This window comes from Puntigrus tetrazona, unplaced genomic scaffold, assembly GCF_018831695.1.
Source record: "Puntigrus tetrazona isolate hp1 unplaced genomic scaffold, ASM1883169v1 S000000682, whole genome shotgun sequence".
In the NCBI taxonomy this organism is placed as follows: domain Eukaryota; kingdom Metazoa; phylum Chordata; class Actinopteri; order Cypriniformes; family Cyprinidae; genus Puntigrus; species Puntigrus tetrazona.
Genome location: NW_025048296.1, coordinates 167,317 through 190,143, shown reverse-complemented (window position 1 = coordinate 190,143; position 22,827 = coordinate 167,317). Strand labels below are relative to the sequence as shown.

At 44.4% G+C, this 22,827-nt stretch overlaps 1 protein-coding gene across 1 annotated transcript in view; it reads left to right on the top strand.

Moving 5' to 3' along the window:
* LOC122334901 (kinesin-like protein KIF6) overlaps positions 1 to 22,827 on the top strand; it is a 62,267-nt gene that overhangs the window by 27,929 nt on the left and 11,511 nt on the right. Inside the window, exons 5-7 of the mRNA XM_043232784.1 lie at positions 8,438 to 8,519; positions 8,616 to 8,751; positions 17,925 to 17,986. Of these exons, the coding sequence (XP_043088719.1) occupies positions 8,438 to 8,519; positions 8,616 to 8,751; positions 17,925 to 17,986 (280 nt within the window). The remainder of the gene's footprint in view (positions 1 to 8,437; positions 8,520 to 8,615; positions 8,752 to 17,924; positions 17,987 to 22,827) is intronic.

Genomic DNA, 22,827 nt, shown 5'->3' with positions numbered 1-22,827 from the left:
GAAAAACAACAAGGCCCCTGGCCCGGATGGCTTCCCAACTGAATTTTTAAAAAAGTTTTCTAATCAGCTATCCCCCATTCTATTAGAATTGTACAATCACTCTTTGGACCAAGGATTCTTGTCACCATCCCTAAGCCAAGCTTTGATTTCATTAATATTAAAGAAAGACAAAGACCCTAAACTTTGTGGCAGTTACAGACCAATTAGCTTAATTAATAATGACGTTAAACTATTAGCTAAGGTTTTGGCCAAACGTTTAGAGTGTCATCTTTCATCCATTATATCAGATGACCAAACTGGTTTTATAATGGGCCGCCAGTTATCGTCCAATATACGCCGTCTGCTGAATGTAGTCTTTACTCCATCCAGGTCATCAAAGCCAGAAATGGTCATTTCGCTGGATGCAGAAAAGCTTTTGACCGGGTGGAGTGGGATTACTTATTCACAGTTCTACAAAATTTCGGATTTGGATCTACATTCATATCATGGATCCGTTTATTGTACTCCAATCCCTCAGCATGTGTGAAAACAAACTCTGAAATGTCTACTTATTTTTCTCTCTCTCGGGGTACCCGTCAAGGATGCCCACTCTCACCTCTCCTCTTTGCTTTGGCTATTGAGCCTCTCTCTATAGCTTTGAAATCTTCTTCAGTGTTTTCAGGTATTAGTAGAGGCGAACAGGAACATCGGGTATCATTATATGCTGATGACCTTTTGTTATACATCTCAGATCCTCTTAACTGTATGAACAACATAATGCATTTGTTAAACGAGTTTGGCTCTATTTCCGGGTATAGGCTGAACTTTGCTAAGAGCGAATGTTTTCCAATTAACGCGTTGGCAAAACAAATCTCCCCGACGTTACTTCCGTTTCACATGTCTTTTACTGGTTTTCGTTATTTAGGGATTCAAATCTCAAAATCTATCAAATCTTTGCAAAAGAAAATTTTACTAAATTAATAGACCGTATTAAAGCAGATCTTCAACAGTGGAATAATCTTCCGCTATCGTTAGTAGGCAGGATTGAGTCAATTAAAATGAATATCCTTCCACGTATGCTTTTTCTGTTTCAGACGCTTCCTATTTTTCTCCCAAATCCTTTTTAAGTCACTTGATGCCATCATATCCTCATATATTTGGGCTGGTAAACCCCACGTGTTTCGAAGTTAACACTTCAAAGAGCCAAACAGGATGGTGGTCTTGCACTTCCAAATTTTCTTTTTTATTACTGGGCAGCTAATATCCAAAAAATATATTTTTGGTGTAATTCCCCAGATATCACTTGGTGTCGGATGGAAGCCAATTCCTGCGTATCATCCTCCTCATTACCCGCATTGGTTTTTGACCCCAATCTGCGATGTCCCACTAAATTCACCACAAACCCGATTGTACTCTCTTTACTAAAAATCTGGAAACAGTTCCGAAATCATTTCAAATTAAAAGCATTGTCCACTTTGGCGCCTATCTGTGGTAATCATCTTTTTGTCCCTTCTAGTTTGGATTCTACTTTCACACAGCTAAATGAAAAGGGTTTAATACAGTTCCGGGATCTGTTCTTTGATCACACATTTGGGTCATTTAACGATTTGTTGAGTAATTATAAAATCTCTAAATCAAACTTATTTCGTTATTTTCAAATGCGTGACTTTGCCAAAAACATTTGGATACTTTCCCCCAGCAGCCAAAGAATACTTCAATTGAAGATATATTCTTGCTACCAAAATTTCTGAACCGCATTTCCTCCATTTATGACCTGCTTCGGTCCTCACATCTTCTTCCTCTTTCTAAACTCAAACAAACCTGGGAGATGGAGTTAGAACAGGAAATTGACGAGGAGCTGTGGGACACTGTTTTAGCCAAAATTAACTCTGTCTGTATCTGTGCTCGCTTAAATCTCATTCAGTTTAAAGTTGTTCACAGAATCCATTTCACTAAAGCAAAATTAAAAAAACTCTGTTTATCAGAAGATGATAGATGCAATAGATGCCTGTTGTCCCCAGCAGACCATACTCATACATTTTACACTTGTCCTAGTCTGAATTCTTACTGGTCGTCTTTTTTGATACAATGTCAAAAGCTCTTAGTGTTTCTGTGATACCTTGTCCAATAGCAGCAATTTTTTTGGAATATCTCCTGTTGATGGCTTATATAAGAAGCACCATGCCGATATTATAGCCTTTGCCTCATTAATAGCCAAAAGACGTATTCTGTTACACTGGAAATCCTCATGCCCCCCTCCTAATCTCTCTTGGTTGAAAGATTTGATGTCTTTCTTACATTTGGAAAAATCAAATACTCTATCAGTGACTCTGTCAATTCATTCTATAAAATGTGGAATCCTCTGCTTTCCTTCTTTGAGACCATACCTGCATTATAGATACAGAATCCTTATTTACCCCCTTTTTTTATTTTATTTTTTTATTTAATTTCCTTTTCTTTATAAGAAATTACCCCCTTTCTTTTTGTTTTCTTTTTCCTTTTTCTTTTTTTTTCCCCTCTATTTTCTGTATAATATTTGTATGTGTATTCCCTTTTTTTTTTTTTTTTTTTTTTTTTTGTGTGTGTGTGTGTGTGTGTGTACATCCAGCCAGCAGAGGGAACCCTCTCCCGAGTACTGACCCGAGCCGTGCCCTCTGCTGCTACTTCCGGGTTAGGGCTATTTAACCGTAGAGCACCAGGTGCTCTACGCGAAGTATTGCCAGCCTGTCTGCCTTACCAAGCGTGTACCATTGTACTACTGACTACTATTGTGTATGACCTTCTGTTTGTTTTATCGACTCACGGCTTCACGGATCATCCTTGTTTGTTACGGTAACCGATTACTACTGAACTTTGTTATTGACCATTGCCTCCATTCGACTTTGCCCACGGATTTCCCTTTGTGTATGTTTGCCTTCCGGACTGATATTACTGTTGCCAACCCTTGCTTGTTTTTGACCATCCTCATCTGTGTGTGTGTTTCCAATAAACATCCGCACATGGAATCGCAATCGGCTTCCGCCTCCTCCTTACAGAATACTTCGCCTGACCAGACTCCAGCGGATGTGACACACATGCAACAATTGATGGCATACCAGGAGGAGCTATTGAAAGGTTACCAGTCCCGATTGGATCAACTGCAGTCGGTGAACGAACACCTCACCCGGTACATTCAGGATCTACCCCCTACTACGTTTTCTACAATAAACCTTGCCTTACCCGAAAAGTTTGACGGTTCTGCTGAACGGTGCAAGGGTTTCATTCGCCAGGTCAGGCTGTATTTGGAGTTTCAGCAGGGTAGATTCAACAATGAAGAAGTCAAGTGTGCATTTATTATGACGCTACTGACGGGAAGAGCGATTGACTGGGCGACTGCAGTTTGGGATACAGATCCCCACATCAAGACATCTGCTAACTATTTCTTACAGATGCTAAGAGAGGTGTTTGAATATCCTGCAGGGGGCAAGGATATCTCAACCCAATTAATGGATCTGTCCCAGGGTAAACGCACAGCCGCTGATTATGCTATTGAGTTCAGGACGCTCGCTGCTCAAAGCGGCTGGAATGATGTCGCACTCAAGGCGACTTTCAAACGGAGTCTCACGGCAGATTTACAGACGGAATTGGCGTGTAGAGGTGAGGATTTATCTTTTTCCGATCTCGTCAATTTAACAATCCGTATTGATAATCTTAAGCGCCAGGCACCGCAACGTAAAGCGCCGTCTATGATCACGAGCCAGGAAAAGAATCAAATGCGACACGAGTTAATGGAGAAACCGGAACCCATGCAAGTAAACTCCCAACGTGTCTCTATGGAAGAACGCGAACGCCGGCGTCGTCTTCAACTCTGCTTTTACTGTGGAGAAGGCAAACATTATCAGGTTGACTGTCCTCGCAGACCCACCACTACAAACCGGGTAAATATGAATCATTTTCACGTACTCAGCAACAAGGCTCTCATGTTACCTATCATGCTCGGTCTAAACAATGTAAAGGTTATGTTAACAGCAATGGTTGACTCGGGCGCGACCTTGAACATCATCAGTCGTGAGGTAGTCGCCAAATATCACATTCCTTCTCAACCTTGTGAATCTGTTTTAAGGATCAAGACCATTAATGACGAGGATATCGGAGGAGGCATTTCTCACAGAACCAAGGCTCTTACTCTCCAGGTTGGCATGTTCCACAAAGAAACCATTACGTTCTATATTGTTGATTCATCCAAGTATGAAGCAATCCTCGGGTTCCCCTGGCTTTCGGTACACGACCCAACTATATCCTGGGGTAGAGGTGAGTTAACGCAATGGTCTCACACGTGTATTAACAGATGCTTCGCTGTATCTCCAAGGAACTGCCTCACTACCAGTATAGAGAGTCCGGAAAATCAGAGGAGGATCAAGATACCAGCATGCTACAGGCAACTGTCAGAGGTGTTTAGCAAATCACGGGCAACAGAATTACCACCTCACCGACCATGGGACTGTGCGATTGACCTCCTACCTAACGCCATGCCACCCAAAAGTAAGGTATACCCATTGTCATTAACTGAAAGCCAGGCTATGGAGGAATATATTAATGAGGCTCTTAGCTTTGGGTTCATTAGACCCTCCACATCACCTGCAGCAGCGGGATTCTTCTTTGTAGGAAAGAAGGATGGAGGCCTGCGCCCATGCATCGATTATCGAGGCCTAAATAACGTCACTGTCAAGTTTCGATATCCCCTACCTTTAGTTCCATCAGCTCTTGAACAACTACGCGAGGCAAGGATGTATACTAAGTTAGACCTCCGTAGTGCCTATAACCTGATAAGGATCAAGGAGGGAGACGAGTGGAAGACTGCTTTCATGACGACTAGAGGGCACTCTGAATATCTTGTTATGCCCGTATGGGCTAGCTAATGCTCCCGCTGTATTCCAGTCCTTCATCAATGAAATCTTCAAGGACATCCTGAACAAATACGTGGTGGCTTATATTGACGACATCCTCATTTACTCAAAGAATGAGGCAGATCACATTGGACATGTCAAGGAGGTTCTGTCCAGGTTACTGAAGCACAGATTGTATGTTAAGGAGGAGAAATGTGAGTTTCATGTGTCACAAACTCTGTTTCTAGGTTACGAAATCAGCCACCAGGGAGTGAGGATGGACGATGACAAGGTTAAAGCAGTTACGGAGTGGCCTCAACCCACTACGGTCAAGGAGCTACAACGGTTTCTAGGGTTTGCAAATTTCTACCGACGCTTTATCCGAACTATAGTACTGTTGCTGCACCACTAACCTCTCTCTTAAAGGGAAAGCCGTCCAAATTGAGATGGAATGAGGAGCAATTAGGGCGTTCTCAACCTTAAGGAACGTTTCACCACAGCCCCTATTCTCAAACATCCTGATCCTGAGCTACCGTTTATCGTGGAAGTGGATGCATCGGATCATGGAATTGGAGCTGTTCTCTCACAGCGTCACGGTCAACCAGGGAAACTTTACCCATGTGCTTACTTTTCCAGGAAACTGACAGCAGCTGAGAGAAATTATGACGTGGGAAACAAGGAGCTATTATCCATGAAAGCGGCCATTGAGGAGTGGAGACACTGGCTGGAAGGAGCAGTGCACCCGTTCCAAGTCATCACGGACCACAAGAACCTGGAATATATCAAGGGAGCTAAAAGACTGAACCCCAGACAGGCAAGATGGTCACTATTCTTTACTCGTTTTCAATTCACTGTCACCTATCGTCCAGGTTCCAAGAACAGTAAGGCTGACGCACTGTCACGAAGATATGACGCTCCTCAGAGGGAGGGAATCCCGGATAATATTCTGCCACCCACGGTAATCCTGGCTCCAGTGTCCTGGGATATAATGGAGGAGCTGCAGAGGGAATTACAGCATGAACCAGCACCCCCTCAATGTCCTCCTGGTAAACATTACGTACCATCAACAATACGCCAACACATCCTCCAATGGGTACACACTTCACTAAGTTCAGGTCATCCAGGCATCAACAGAACGCTACAGTTAGCGCAGAACGCCTTTTGGTGGCCGTCAATATCTCGGGACGTGACGAACTATGTCAAGGCATGCCAGGTATGTGCACAATGCAAGACCCCCAGAGAATTGCCTGCCGGTTTGCTCAAGCCTCTGCCCATCCCTCAGCGACCATGGTCTAATCTATCCATTGATTTTGTCACAGATTTACCATTGTCTAACGGTTTCACAGTCATTTTAGTCATTATTGATAGATTTTCGAAGTCATGTCGATTAGTTCCCATGAAGAACCTCCCCACTGCCATGGAAACTGCCCTCGCCCTGTTCGAGCACGTCTACGGATTACCCGAGGACATAGTGAGTGATAGAGGTACTCAATTTACTTCCCAAGTATGGAGGGCCTTCTGTAAACAGCTCGACATTAATGTGAGCCTTACCTCAGGTTACCACCCACAGGCTAATGGACAGGTCGAGAGACTTAATCAGGAGATCGGGAGGTACCTGCGGACCTATTGCCACAGAGAACAACACAGATGGTCAGAGTTTTTACCATGGGCCGAGTATGCTCAAAACTCACTAGTCAAATTGGCTACAGGTATGACCCCATTCCAATGTGTCCTCGGGTATCAGCCGCCCATGTTCCCGTGGTCAGGAGAACCATCCAATGTCCCAGCCGTTGATGATTGGATTCGTAGGAGTGAGAGGGTGTGGGATAGTGCTCATGTGAGACTACAAAGAGCGATCAGGTATCAAGAGACCCAAGCTAACCGCCACAGACGCCCACATCCCCCATATCAACCTGGACAAAGGGTCTGGCTCTCGACGAGGGACATCAAGATGCGGCTGCCCAGTAAGAAGCTAAGCCCAAGGTATGTAGGACCATTCAAGATAATAAAACAAGTAAATGATGTCACATATCAACTGGAGCTGCCTACTAATTATCGTATATCTCCATCCTTTCATGTATCCCTCCTCAAACCGGTCCACCCGGGAGCTGACCCTGGCCATGAAGCCCCAGAACCACCGCCGCCACTTGAGATTGACGGGAATCCCGCATATCAAGTGAGCGAACTACTGGACTCGCGGAGACGAGGGGGTCGGCTCCAGTACCTGGTGGACTGGGAGGGTTATGGACCAGAGGAGAGATCCTGGGTAGCCGCTCAGGACATTTTGGATCCATCCCTTATTGAGGAGTTCCACAGAGCCAGACCCGATCGTCCAGCACCTCGCCCGCGGGGACGCCCACGAATCCAACCACGAGATTCTGCCCAGGACCAACCACGGCCACGAGAACAACCACGAGACCAACCACGAGATTCTGCCCAGAACCAACCACGACCACGGGGACGCCCACGAAATCAACCACAAGATTCTGTCCAGGACCAACCACAGCCACAGGGACGCCCACGAGGACGTCCACGAAAAGCTCCAGGAGTCGCTCCTAGAGGGGGGAGTTCTGTAACATCCAGCCAGCAGAGGGAACCCTCTCCCGAGTACTGACCCGAGCCGTGCCCTCTGCTGCTACTTCCGGGTTAGGGCTATTTAACCGTAGAGCACCAGGTGCTCTACGCGAAGTATTGCCAGCCTGTCTGCCTTACCAAGCGTGTACCATTGTACTACTGACTACTATTGTGTATGACCTTCTGTTTGTTTTATCGACTCACGGCTTCACGGATCATCCTTGTTTGTTACGGTAACCGATTACTACTGAACTTTGTTATTGACCATTGCCTCCATTCGACTTTGCCCACGGATTTCCCTTTGTGTATGTTTGCCTTCCGGACTGATATTACTGTTGCCAACCCTTGCTTGTTTTTGACCATCCTCATCTGTGTGTGTGTTTCCAATAAACATCCGCACATGGAATCGCAATCGGCTTCCGCCTCCTCCTTACAGTGTGTTGTTGTTGTTGTTGTGGTTGTTCAAAAAAAAAAAAAGTTACATGTGTGTATGTATACATATATTACAGTAATAAAAAAAAAAAAAAAAAACTTCAGTCAGTTCAGTGTTGTTTCTATTTAATAATATGAATTTAAAACAGTAAATTGATGTTGCTGAATTTTAGAAATTATAAACATGTTTTAATTGAGCTATAAAACAGTTTTGCTTGTCATTATTAATCTAAATTATCATTTTTCTTATTTTATTTTTTTTATTCTGCAGTGCCGTCAAACTGAAGTTACTATAAGTTATTAAGTCTTTTTACAGAGAGTTGTTAAAATGTTAATACTAAGAAATATGCCCTAGTGACTGTAAAAAGCTATATTAGTTTTTTATTGTGGATTTTATCATAACAGGATTTTTATTTATTTATTTATTTTTTTGGGGATAATTTTTTTACATTCAGTATCTCTCATTGTTTTGGCTTTATTTGTCCAGCTTTTTGTTAATTACAGTTCATAACACTTCTGGAATAGGTGACATTATAATGCATATTGCAGATGTTTCTCATTGTACCTATTTGTTCTGTTCTATTTAGGCTTAACAGAAAACCAAACAGCATCAGAGTCAGACTATGTTGAGGAAAGAATTCTTAACCAGATAGAAGAGGAAAAGAAAAGGTGTGTCTCATTTTATTACTGAAATATTTGTAATTTACTAACCTTCTTTGATCTTACCTGATAAATTACTCATATGGGTTTGTTTTTTCTTCATAGTTATGAGATCAAATCTGGGTGTTTAAAAGGGTTGAAGACAGAAATTGAACATCTACAGCTGTTGCATGGAAAGTTGAAAGTGAAACTTCAAAAGGACTTTGAGAAATGGTGGACCCAGGAAGGCGCTAGGCTACAGGTTGTTTCGTATATTTGATTTTGTTCACATTATGTAGCAATGTGTTATGCTACTTTTTAAATCTTGATAACCTTGCAGTACTGTCCAGAATTACCTGATCTAATGATCAAACAATTGCTAAATTGCAATTGCAATCAAATATTTGCAATCAAATGTAGCAGTTTATAATTTTCAAGGATTCAGGGTTTTATTTGTCACATAAACAGTTATATAAAGAATATCTAACTAATATATAATGTCAATCAAGCCCGCTCCACAGAATACAAATGCTTATAAAGTATATGGCAAATAAAAAAGAAAGAGAAAGAATTCTGGGAAGTACAGGAGAGTGTAATAGACTTATATAAGGAAATATTCAGAGGACCAAATATGTTCAAGAAAAAGAGTGCACAAAAGTAGGTACAATAATATATAGAATGTCTGGAATGTTCACTCTCTCGCACAAGAATCACACAATGGTCGTCTTTTGGACAACTGTTAAGTCAGCAGTCTTCCCCGTGATTGAGTAGCCTACAAACCTAGACTGAGAGACCACCTTTGCAGGTGTTCTGAGTTGATTAACTAATTAGAGTGTGGGAACAGGTGTCTTCAATATTGAACCTTTTCACAAAATTTAAATTTTCTGAGATACTGAATTTAGGGTTCCCTGTCTGTCAGTCATTACAAGTTTTGTCATGATGACAGACTGGTGGGGGGTCTTGCTTGGAGCCCTTATTAGCTCTGATAAGAGAAAACGCCAATGAAATTTGGCAAGTGGTTAACTAATCCTGAGCTCCTCCCGTCACGTGGGTATAAATAGGTTACAGGTGTAAGATTTTGCTTAGGAGCTCTCAGTCTCACCAAAAGAGCAATTTCTGTTTGCAGTTGTTTTGCGTCTTTGTAAAGATACCATTTTGACTGTGCCCTCTTGCCCTACTATGTTGTTTGGTGCACCGAGGGAGGGCCAGATGTCAAACGCAGCATTGGGGGATGGGATATCGTCAGCTGAGGAGAATGATGAGGAGGAGCCATGGCCTTTGGGAGCTGTGGCTTCCTCCAAGTCGGATTCAGAGCTGCAAGCCATGCTTGCCCAGGCTGCTGCGAGTATCGGGCTGAAGGTGTCCACACCGCCCAGCCGTCAGCCCTCGTGGCTGGATGGACCAGCCCTCGTGGCTGGTAGGACCACGGCAGCTCTCGCTGCTACGGCCTGTAACGCTGCGGGCCAAGCCACCTCTGCCCTGCATGCCATGGGAATCATGCAGGTTCACCAGGCCAAAGCATTGAAAGAGCTGCGAGGGGTAAATCCAACCCGAGATTAATGCAGAAGCTGCACACAGTAACCGACTTCGCTCTGGTGGTGACGGTTCACAGTGATTCACAGCAGTACAACAGCAGACTGAGGAGATTGAGCACATACTCCCCAGCGTGATCTTCCAGCTGCCAAAGCTCCGTTGTGGGTTTCGTCTCGCCCAGCTTGTCACCGAGGGCACCCCTGCGCAACAACACCAGCTCCATCGTGTGCTAAGCCCCGTTAAGGCCGATGCGTGGAGCACTATGCAGGACGTCTGACTGTTTCCCGCTTGACACACCCCTTGGTATGCCGATGACCCTGATGGTGCCACTTTCAAAGAGATTGGATGTGTGGTTAGCACTACCCAATCCTTCACTATGGCTTATCTGGACAATTCAGCTCGTTTAAGCGATCCAATTTGCCTGGTGCCTTCCCAAGTTCAGTGGCGTTCTAGAAACTTCTGTGGCAGCCCAGAATGCTTCTGTCTTGTGAGAGGAAATTGCTGTCCTCCTGGCAAAGGATGTAATCGAGCCGGTCCCTCCAAATGAAATGAAGGCAGGGTTCTACATCCCCTAATCCATTGTACCCAAGAAAGGCCTTTGAACGCCTTCTCGACCAATCCTGGATCTGTGAGTTCTGAATCAGGCCCTGCACAAGCTTCTGTTCAGGATGCTCACGCAGAAGCTCATCGTCAAATGCGTACAACACCAGGATTGGTTTGCAGCAATAGACCTGAAGGACGCGTATTTTGTCTTCATCCTTCCTCGTTACCTTTTCTTCCTTTTCTACAGTTCACATTCAAAGGTCGAGCATGGCAGTACAAAGTCCTCCCCTTCAGGCTCTCCCTGTCTCCGCTGATCTTTACGAAGGTTGCAGAGGGCGCTCTTGCCCCCTTAGGAAAAGTGGGCATCAGACTCCTCAATTATCTTGACGACTTGTTTATTCTAGCTAAATGGGCATGGCGCAGTGGGACACTCCATGTGACAATCACACCGGCTTGTCATCGCACTTTCAGCCACTTTCTATGGGCAGGGGTGCCCTTAGAACAACTGTCGCAGCATGTGGTAGTAACCACAGATGACAGGCTGGAGCGCGACATGCAATGGGCAGGCAGCTTCGGGACTTTGGCTGTCTGCTTTGGCACATCAACTGCCTGGAGCTATTGGCAGTGCATTTAGCCCTGCACCACTTCTGGCTGCTGCTGCAGGACAAGCACGTGTTGGTCCGCATGGACTCCATGGACTGGATTCCACAGTTTGCCCGCCATTTCCTCCTATGGAGTCACTCACAGTTCAAATTACTGCATGCTGTTCATATTCTGGGGGAGCTCAATCATGCAGCCGACTCGCTCTCACAACTCACCCTCCCCGGATAATGGCAACTCCACCCCGAGATGATCCAGCTTATTTGTCAGTCAATACGGAGAGGCTCAGGTCGACCTGTTTGCTTCTCGCAAATCCTTCCATTGCCAGTTTTATCAGGACAGACGAGCAGACCCAATTGCAGAAAAAACTGTTTATTTAACAAACAAAGGTTTTAGTGTAATAGTCCAAAAACGGGTGAAACCGCTGGCAGTCGACTCCAGCCACACTTCCAGCTGCAGAGGCGGTGAAGGATGGCACATCAAATGGACGCGCAATCAGGTGGGACGAAGGGTGAACCAGACTCTACCGGTGGGGCGGGAAAAAGGTGGCCGGTTACAGCGGTAACCGGGAAGCCTCACACAGTAAGGCATGGAGGAATGGGAGAAGAGGCATTATTGTTAAGATGGGAGCGAATGACAGGCTTAACCCTGAATACAGGGTGTACCCGACCAAGAGAGGAAGGTAACCTGAGCCTAACAACCACCGGACTGAGAACTTTGGTGATCTGGTATGGCCCTATGAACCTGGGCGCCAGCTTGCGAGAAGTCGCCTGAGAGGCAGGTCCTTGGTGGAGAGCCATACCTTCTGACCACAAATGTAGTGAGGAGCAGGAGTCCGATGACGGTCGGCTGCTACCTTGGTGCATCTAGAGGTCTTGGCCAAGACCCTCCTGGCCTTATTCCAGGTTTTACGACACCTCCGGACAAAGGCTAGATCAGACGGCACCGCAGCGTCGGGTTCCTGAATGGGAAACAAGGCGGTTGATAACCAACAGAACATTCAAAGGGTGACATACCTGTGGATGCCACTGGTAGAGTATTGTGGGCGTACTCTACCAAGAAAGCTGCTGACTCCAGGAGGCAGGATTATGGAGCGCCAGGCAGCGGAGTGCTCTTTCAAGATCCTGGTTTGCTCGCTCACATTGACCATTAGACTGAGGGTGATAACCTTGGCCGAGGGGAGTTTGGGGAGGGCAATGAAATGGACCGATTTAGAGAAACGATCCACCCCCGTAAGGATAGCGGTGTTGCCCTTAGAGGGGGAAGACCAGTAACAAAAACCAAGGCAATATGAGACCAAGGACGGGTGGGAATAGGAGGGGACATAACAGACCTGACGGAGGCTTGTTAGAGGTTTTTCGTCTGGGCGCAGACTGAGCAAGCCAACACAAACTGCCTGACATCCTGGCCTACAGATGGCCACCAAAATCGCTGACGGATGGCTGCCAACGATCTCCTGACTCCCGGGTGACAGGTTAGCTTGGAGTCGTGGACCCACTAGAGGACCTCAGAGCAAAGGGGCTCAGGAACGAACAACCGACCTGCTGGACACCCCACAGGAACAACCACTCCTTGGCCGGCCTCGCTGACACGTCTGTCAATCTGCCACGTAAGAGCCCCCACAACCACCCCGTGAGGGAGGATCGGGTCGGCAGAAGCCGCTTCCCCCAGGGGCTCAAAAAGGCGAGACAAGGCATCAGGCTTGACATTCTTGGATCCAGGCCGGTACGAGAGTGTGAACCTGAAGCAATTGAAGAAAAGTGTCCAGCGAACCTGCCGAGAACTCAATCTTTTGACTGAACGGATATATTCAAAATTTTTGTGATCTGTCCAGACCAAAAAAGGCTGAGTGGCCCCCTCCAACCAGTGACGCCATTCCCCGAAAGCCAGCCTGACTGCCAGCAGCTCCCTGTTGCCGATGTCGTAATTCCGTTCAGCAGGGTTCAGACGGTGTGAAAAGAAAGCACAGGGATGTAGCGTTGGGACAAGACAGCGCCGACCCCGACATCCGATGCGTCAACCTCAACAATGAATTGTCTCTTAGGATCTGGAACAGAGAGAACAGGAGCAGAGATAAACTTAAGATTATCAAAGGCCTCCTGAGCCAGAGAATTCCATACGAAAGGTGACTTAGTAGAGGTGAGCGCAGTTAAGGGTGCAGCCACTTGGTCAAAATTCCTGACAAACCGCCGATAAAAATTGGCGAATCCCAGGAATCGCTGCAGAGCCTTTCTGGAGTCGGGTACTGGCCATTCAGCGACTGCCTTAACCTTGACAGGGTCCGGTTTAAGCTTACCCTTCCGCAACAATGAACCCAAGGAATGAGACCGACTTGGCGTGGAACTCACACTTCTCCGCTTTGACAAATAGTTGATTCTCTAGCAAACGTAGTCAACAAGGCAAAAACGGTACTAACTAGACTGAAGACAGGACTAAGACTGGACAAACAAAAAAACTGATCAAGCTATCAAACAGGTGTTCAGAGTCAGAATGAACAAACATCAAACGACGGACTGACAAAGGATAGAAAACACAAGAAGATAAAGTAGGGAGGGTAACTGACAGAAATGGGGTGCAGGAGTGTGAAACAATTAGGGTTAACAAGAGGGGAGGAGTTAACAGCAAAGCACATGGCGAGCTGTCAAAACAAAGGCCATGTGCTCCAGGACAACAAAACACAAGACAAACACAACAGGCCACTGCCAACCCCTAACAAGTTGTTTTTGAGCCTGATCACACAGACACTGTGCAAGGTCAGGGAGGAAGAACAGGTTCTGCTGGTTGAACTGTTTTTCCACGATTGGAGTAGTGCTTTCCTTCCTTGGAGCGTAAGCTTTCACTCTCCACCCTAAAAGTATATGTGGCTGCCATTGCAGCACTTCACGATGCAGTAGACGGCCGGTCTTTGGGGGAAGCATGATCTTGTTGTTAGGTTCCTGAGGGGTACCAGAAGGTTAAATCCTCCTAGGATCCTCCTTGTTCCCTCATGGGATCTCTTGATTGTCCTTGCTGGCCTTCAGAGAGGTCCCTTTGAGCTGCTTGCGTCAGTTGAGCTGAAGTTCTTGTCTGTCAAGACCTCCTAAATGCTCTCACTTCCATCAAGAGGGTCGGGGACCTGCAGAACGGAATCTAGAGGCCCTGGTCGAAGGTCAATGCGTGTTCGGTCTTTTCTTTGCGTCTCATTAACAATCACTAATATTTATTAATCTTTTGTTTCCAATTGTAGTACTGACCTTATACATAATTTTATCTGACTCCAATCTTTCGTGATTGTAGTTATATTTATTTAAATGTAACTGCTGATCCCTCTAGTTGTGATTTAAATTTGGATCATTAATTAACTATAATATTTCCTAGTTTCGACTTTGTTTGTTAGGAGTCTGGGTCGCTTAGAGACCTTGTTTGGCCAGAACAGACTCACGACACATCTGGGCTAGTCCAGGTCTTAGTTAGAGGCTACCCCGTAGATCGCTTACCTTAATGCAGCCATCTCCTCGATAGACTCAAAAAGAGTAATTTTGTATGCGTTCCCTAAGTAATAGCATGCTAAGCCAGTTTGGTGGCCAGAAGTCAAGATCTCAAAACGGCTCCATTCATCGATCGTTGATCTGACCCTAGTACGCCAACAATGCGGAAAAGCTCATAAGTCACTAACCTACTAGAAAAGTTTTTTCAGACAATATTATAAGTTAACCAAGATTAACATTTATTTTGCCAGGCAAGAACAGTTTCCAAATTGGTATAATTGATAAACATTTGCACAACTGATCAGCAGTACAAAAATAACACAAAACAAAATTAAACAAACTTAAAAGGTCAGTATACCTGGTCTTTAAAAAGTACATAGTATACATAGTATAGTGTATCAGGACACACACGCCTTGTTGTGTTTTGTCACTTTCTTTATATACTCAGACCAGACAAAGAGATGCCAAATGTAATTGCAAAAACATTTTGGTGTTTAGGTTCCCGTGCTCCAGTGTCACACCTGGCTGGAACACTTTCAGAGACCTAAAAGGAGGACACACCTCCTTGTCAACAGAACACAGTTCTTAATCTTCTCCATAATATAAGTGATTACTGTGAAATTGAGACCAATTTACCAATCGGTGTTGTTTACTCTCTTTTTGAAGTCCTTTTGTTCCTTTGGATATCCCTTCTCAGATTCGTCTTAAAATTTACAAATGGTGGTGCCCTTTTTTGCATCAGGAAGAAGGTGAATAGGGCCCCATTCCTATATTTGCCTGAGGTGCCAAATTCACCAAGTCTGCTCCTTTCCCAGAATGTCGCTATCTGACATCCTCCAGAATTTCATATAAATATATATATATATATATATATCTGCGTTTGCATTCGCCGCTACAGCTTGGTGACGCACAACGAAGTGGAAGTCCTGGAGTGCCAGAAACCAGCGAGTCACCCTGGGGTTGGTTTTCTCACGAGCCATCCACTGTAGTGGGGCATGGTCAGTAATTAGAGTGAACTTGCGGCCGAGGAGGTAATATCGCAGCTCCAGGACTGCCAACTCAATGGCCAAGGCCTCCTTCTCCACTGCAGCATAATTTCTCTCGGCCGGGGTCAGCTTTCGGCTGATGTAGAGAACCGGATGCTCCTCTCCCTCCTGGATCTGTGAAAGGACCGCTCCCAGACCCGTATTGGAAGCATAGGTTTCTAGTAGGAAGGGGCAGCTGAAGTCCAGGGCTCGCAGGACCGGCTCCGAGGTCAAGGCTGCCTTGATCTTCCCAAAAGCCTCCTCTGTCGCGGGTGTCCAGGTTACTTTTTCTGCCTGCCCCTTCCTGGTCAGATCTGTCAGGGAGGCAGCTAGATAGGAGAAGTTGGGGATGAAGCACCTGTAGTATCCCGCCAATCCCAGGAAGGAAGTTCCTGACCGCTTCCACCTTTTTCTCCTGGGGTCGGATGGGAACCCAGGTATTTGGCTTCGGAGAGCGCCAGGTGACATTTCCGAGGGTTGGCTGTGAGTCTAGCCTGTCTGAGTTCAGACAGCACCCTCCGCAAACGCGGTCGAGAGGGTCCTCCCAAGACTCCGAATGGATGACCATGTTGTCCAGATACGCAGCCACGAAGGACTAATGGGGGTTGAGGATGATATCCATCATTCACTGGAAGGTTGCTGGGGCCCGATGTAAGCCAAAGGGAAGGGTCCGGTACTGCCAGGTTGATGTAGTCTATAGGTGACGGGGCCAATTCTTTCAATGACAGTATACGGCCCTTGCCAGGTCGCCAGGAATTTGCATGCAGCTGTTGGAATGAGGACCATCACCTTGTCTCTGGGCTGGAACTCCGTGGTTGGGCTGCCCGGTTATAGTGGCATTGTTGGGCCTGTTGTGCTTTAAACAGGTGTTCCTGGACTAATGGCATGACCCAGTCGATTCTCTCCCTCATCTCTTTGACATGCTCGACAATACTTTGATGGGCTGGTGGCTACTACTCCCACGCTTCTTTGGCGACATCCAGGAGGCCCCGTGGCTGTCGGCCAAAGAGAAGTTCGAAGGGCGTAAACCCAGTGCACGCCTGGAGAACTTCTCTGATCCCTAAGAGCACGTAGGGGATCATTAGGTCCCAGTCCTCCAGTCTTCTGCCACTACCAGCGGCAACATTTGTTTGAGGTTTGATTAAATCTCTCCACTAACCCATCGGTCTGGTAATGGTAGACTGTGGTGCATAGCTGTTTTACCTTCAGCAGCCAGCAGAGGTCAGCCATTAGCCAGGACAGGAAGGGGGTACCCTGGTGGGTAGCCCTCTGTGGCTGGCCGGCCGCGAGCAGTTGATCAAACCCGTCTCGGCCGAGTAGCACAGGGACAGGCAGATCTTTCACCACACCCACCTCTAAGGGCCAAGTTCCTGAGACTGCCGACAGGTTGATGCACCTTTCCGGCACTTGCCATGTGTCGCCGTGTACACAGGTGATGGGGATGTAAATTTTTGATTCAGGACGAGGGGCAAGGATGTTAGCTCGGACAAGTGTGATTCCACTACCGAGTCGAGGAGGGCTTTGAACGTTCCGCGCCCATTCATGTGGGGGCCATCCTTCCATGGTTGCTGTTGTCTTAAACATTTGAATGTACATCGTCACTGTATATCATCACCTCAAAAATGTTTTCATGGCTTTTAAAAATGTCAGGTAGCTGGTGTTTCACATGCGTTCAACCATAATTTTGTGTGGTGTGTTCATAGACAAATTTTAATTGCGAAGACACAAAACACACTTTTGTTGCATAGTTGTAAATATTAGTACTGTTTATATGCCTCTACATTTACAATGACAACAAAAACTATATGTATTATATATCTGCAAATGCTATTACTGCTACATCGAGCTGATTATATAATTTTTTAAATATTGGTACACTTCTCATAGTGTTTTTTTTTCTTAACTGATCACTCTGCTGGATGCTATGACCAACACATATGCTCAGTTTAACAATAGGCCAGTCATTTGTCCTTTGCCCCACAACTTCTACTCATAATACTAATCTTCCCTTTTTATTTTTGTGCTCTAATGCACATTTCCATGATGTTAATGCTCAATTGTTAATTTTTAGCTTGGCGTTAGTACGCTTTACTTTTGACAGCAATATAAACAACCAATGGCCACTATGTTATAATATTCAAAGCTATTATTCAAAATTGTATGCATAGTTATGTTACATATATTGACAAAATAAATTAATATAAACGTATGAGGAGCTAGAATTGTTACATTGGCCTAAAGTATATATTTGTATAATTTTTCATCAGGGTCACAGTGCAGAGAACACAGAAAGCAGTCCCGACAGCCCTCTCAGCTGCTTGTTAACCAGGTAACAATGTTACATATTTATATATGTATATGTGTGTGTGTGTGTGTGTGTGTGTGTGTGTGTGTGTGTGTGTGCCTGCTGAGTTTACAAATGTCTTGTAACCGTACGTAACCCTTGTTCCTTGAAGGAGGGAAAAAATACTTTACTTTGACCTCTGAGCACAAAAAAAGGCCAATCATAATTGCCAAATGGATTTTGCATGCCAAGCCACTCTCCCTGACATTCATGTATATAGGATGGAGGCATGCATCCACTTTTTCAGGTTTATGCTGAGGAGCCCCAGGAAGCAAGCAATCCAGCACTCTGGGTTGCTTTTTAGTAAAAGTACATAAAAACATGCATCCTTCAGGTCAATTGCTGCAAACCAGTTCTGGTGGCATTTGCAAGACATTTGCTTCTGTGTTAGTATCTTGAATGGTAGCCTCTGAAAGTAGCCGGAGTTAACCAGGCTGTCAGCCTCTACACAAGTGGTGTCAACAGAACAATAGCCGTTGTACTGTTCATGTCTAGAAGACTGTGCACATCCACTTATTCAGGTTTGCGCTGAGCAGCAACCCAGCAGTCAGCGCAGTTCAAGACTTTTGCAAAAGGGACGTAACATCTCCATTCCCTCCTTCAGGAAACTAGGGTTATGTACGTAATTGGGACGTCTCCTTTCAGTTAGTCACTACAAGGTTATGTCAAATAACTTCATGGGGTTCCTGTGGAAAACACCACAACCTGAACTGCATTTCGAAATTGAGGCCATAATGAGGCCAAGCTAGCATGTCAGACAAAATGAACTCAATAAATAACCCTGAGCAATATATTCAATACACAAACTGAGCACTTTTCTTCTGAAAAATCTTCAATGTCCAGCAGATTCTTCAGTTATCTGAGGACAATTGAGGAACTTAAACATAACTATTAAAAAAGGTTCAAACATTCACTTGATGCTCCAAATTTTTCCCATTTTGTATAATCTCTCTTATTTTGTTAAGAATTTTCACATATTCTGCATGAGGTGTCCAAACTTTTATATGGCATTGCCCTCCAGAGACTGAGACTGACTAAATTAATGACCTTCCACTTCTTTGCTCCGATGAACTCCTTGACTGAATTGGCAGAGTGGTTTGAATTTGTGTCCTGTTGCAATCTGAAGTGCTTTCTTGTGAATCTGGTGGCTTTTTCTTAACTATTTGTTATTGTTTATTTGAGGGTCACAGTAAAAATGTTTTTGTTCCATAAATTTTTTTTAATTATTATAATTTTTATTTTGTATTGAGAATTTCTTAGTACTAATTAATATTTATGTAATAATTATTGAAAATAATACAACATAAAATATTCTGATCCTACTTTTTTAATTATGGTAGTATTTTATGTTAAAATTGTTTTAAAATGCCTTTCTGAAGTCAGATTAGGGCCAGGTAAACAGCTGCAATTCCATGTTTTAGCTACTAGATTCCTATATAGCTCTATATAAAAAAGCTTATAAACTCTCTAGACATTTTATTAAGACATTTATTATTTTGCCATATTTTTACAGCTACACCAGAACTATTTATGTGTATATAGTGCATTTTGTGTCAAGTCACCCTCATTTCAACACAGTCTCACCCCAACTCGTCACCTATTGCTGCTTGGTCAGAACCGTTTGCCATCACTTTTTGATGCACAGGGTACCCCTTTAGCACAGGGTACCTCATCTTTCGATGGGCATGTCCTTCGTTGAGAAGAGTTATGGCCCCACTATGAATGGCGTCCATTACAATGGCAAACTCACAGGGAGTGATAGAAGTATATTTATTCAGAAGATCAATAGCAACTGGAATTTGTGATTTGTCTTTAAGAAATAAAGTAGTGTCATCAGCTGGTTAACTAATAAATATATGCTTATTGACAACAATAATATACCGGATCACTACTTGAAAGGAAGAGATGGACAGGGCAACCCTGACAAACTTTTTATGATATCTAAAATTACATTTTCTTCTTTGCACACAAGCCTATTTCATATTTTAGTAAATCACAGTTAATACAACATTTTTTATCACATGAAGCTTTAGTCCAATAGTATCAGATCAGGAAGGAAATTCTTTTTTTATGTCAGGATGTTTAAGCAGAGAGGAATTCATTTTCCAATATGAAGCTCTAAAACTAGTATTTGAGTGTCCTGTGGATAAAGGAGAATGGTGTGATGGTCAGTTAAAGGTGATAGAAGTACTAACAGACATTTTAAAGGATTGTTGTAAAAGCTAATAATGTAAATGAGAGTCTTGATTGGTTCTTTACTTTGTCTTTAACTTAATTTATTTCGGTACATGCAAAGTAAACAGTTTTTTCAATCCTTCTATTTTTTTCGCTTACCATTTTGTCGGGAGCAGGTGATAAGCAGTTGCGAAAGTGCTGAATAAATGAATGATATATCATCATCTGCCTTGTTTTTTTTTTTTTGAATGATGGTTTAGCTGGGCTATCTGGAAGCAGGGTTTTATCCGCAGACAGAGTTTCCCCATAGATGCATAATTATGAGAGTCCATCTTGTCAGAATGATGTGAAATACGCAGTATATATCTCATTCTGTCTGTTGTTGATGTCATATCTTGAGACTCAGAAAGCTAGACGTAGATAATTCTATGTAAATAGAACATATATTTGCCATTGTGAATGTTTGTCAATGTTATCCAAAGGAACAAAAGGACTTCAAAAGAGAGTAAACAACACCATCCCTCCTGTTGCTTTATGAAACCCTCCTCACCTCTGCTCTTCCTACTTCCTCCTACTGCCCAAAAGACTTGGCTTAAAGCTCAATAGGAATAAGGCATTATATGTCATGTGTCTTGTGAACCTGTTGTTCTTCACGTTCATGTTTGGTCTCATTTGAAAGGTCTCAGTGCGATTGGTAAATTGGTCTCAATTTCACAGTAATCACTTATATTATGGAAAAGATTAAGAACTTGTGTTCTGTTGAGAAGGAGGTGTGTCCTCCTTTTGGGTCTCTGAACATGTTCCAGCCAGGTGTGACCCTGGAGCACGGGAACCTAAACATTTACATTTACATTTAGCGACGCACAAATGAGGTAGGCAATAGAAGCAATTAATGTCAACAAAGGGCAGTAGTGCATAAGTGCTCTGAGTGGGGTCTTGGCTTACCTAACGCAGACACAAGGCTTTTTTTTTTTATATATAACAAGAATAGGATAGGAAAGAGCAGGAGAAGAAGAAAGTGCTATCGATGTTGGGTGAAGTGTAGACGAAAAAGATGAGTTTTGAGTTTGTTTTTGAAGATTGCTAGTGACTCTGCTGCCCTAGTGGCAACGGGCAGATCGTTCCACCAGCGAGAAACAGACCAGGTGAAGGTGCGCAAGAGTGATTTTGCACCTTTTTGTGATGGCACTGCAAGACGCCTTTCGTTTGCAGAGCGTAGGCACCTGGAGGGAACATATGATTCAATTAGTGACTGAAGTATGAGGGAGCGGAGTCTGTGATTGTCTTGTAGGCCAGCATCAGGGATTTAAATTTGATGCGGGCATCTATAGGAAGCCAGTGTAAACTAATGAAGAGGGGCGTGACGTGGGCCCTCCTTGGTTCGTTGAAGACCACCCTTGCCGCTGCATTCTGGACCATCTGAAGAGGTCTGGTTGTAGAGGCTGGGAGGCCAGCAAGGAGGGCGTTGCAGTAATCAAGCCTACTCAGCACTAGTGCCTGGACGAGGATCTGTGTAGCGTGTTCGGATAAGTACGGTCTGATTTTCCTGATGTTGTACAGCACAAACCTACAAGATCGAGCAGTTTTTGAAATGTGCTCAGTGAAAGTTAGCTGGTCGTCAATGATCACTCCAAGGTTCCTTGCTGACCTAGACTAGGATACAGTAGCCGAGCCTAGCTGAATTGATAGGTTGTGCTGTATGGTGGGATCGGCCGAAAAAACGAGGAGCTCTGTTTTTGTGAGGTTTAACTGCAGGTGATGATCCTTCATCCAGACTGAGATGTCGTTTAGGCATGCAGAAATTTGTGCAGAAACCGTGGGATCGTCTGGTTGAAAGGAGAGATGGAGTTGAGTGTCGTCAGCATAGCAGTGATATGAGAAGCCATGTTTCAGAATGACAGAACCCAGTGATGTCATGTAGATGGAAAAAAGCAGTGGCCCAAGTACTGAGCCCTGAGGCACTCCAGTAGTGAGGTGATGAGACTCTGAGACATCGCCCCTCCATGATACCCTGAAAGACCTACCAGAGAGATAGGACTCAAACCACTGAAGGGCTGTTCCAGAGACACCCATCTGCCTGAGGGTTGATAGGAGTATGTTATGGTTTACCATGTCAAAAGCAGCAGACAGGTCCAACAGGATAAGCACTGAAGATTTTGATTGTGCTCTTGACCATCTCAGTGCCTCAATGACCAATAAAAGTGCAGTTTCTGTGGAGTGGCCACTTTTGAAACCTGATTGGTTGCTGTCCAGAAGATTGTTTTGTGAGAGATGGGACGAGAGTTGGTTAAAAACAACACGCTCTAGTGTCTTAGCCATGAATGGGAGGACGAATTTTGATACCTCTGTTTCAGAGAGGAGGGAGAAAGTGGAGAATGTGTTGGGGTGCTGTGGTTTGGTGTGTGTAAGGCGAGGAGCTACAGGAAATTGGTTGCTGATTTTAGTGGTTTTGTTAATGAAAAAACTAGCAAAATCATCTGAAGTTAAGGATGACGATGGTGGGGGGACTGGTGGGCAGAGAAGAGCAAAGAATGTTTTAAAGAGGCTCCGTGAGTCAGAGGTGTTGTTAATCTTGGTTTGGTAATAGTTCAGTTTAGTAATGGAGACATTAGTAGAGAATGAGGAGAGAAGAGACTGATAAAAACAGAGAT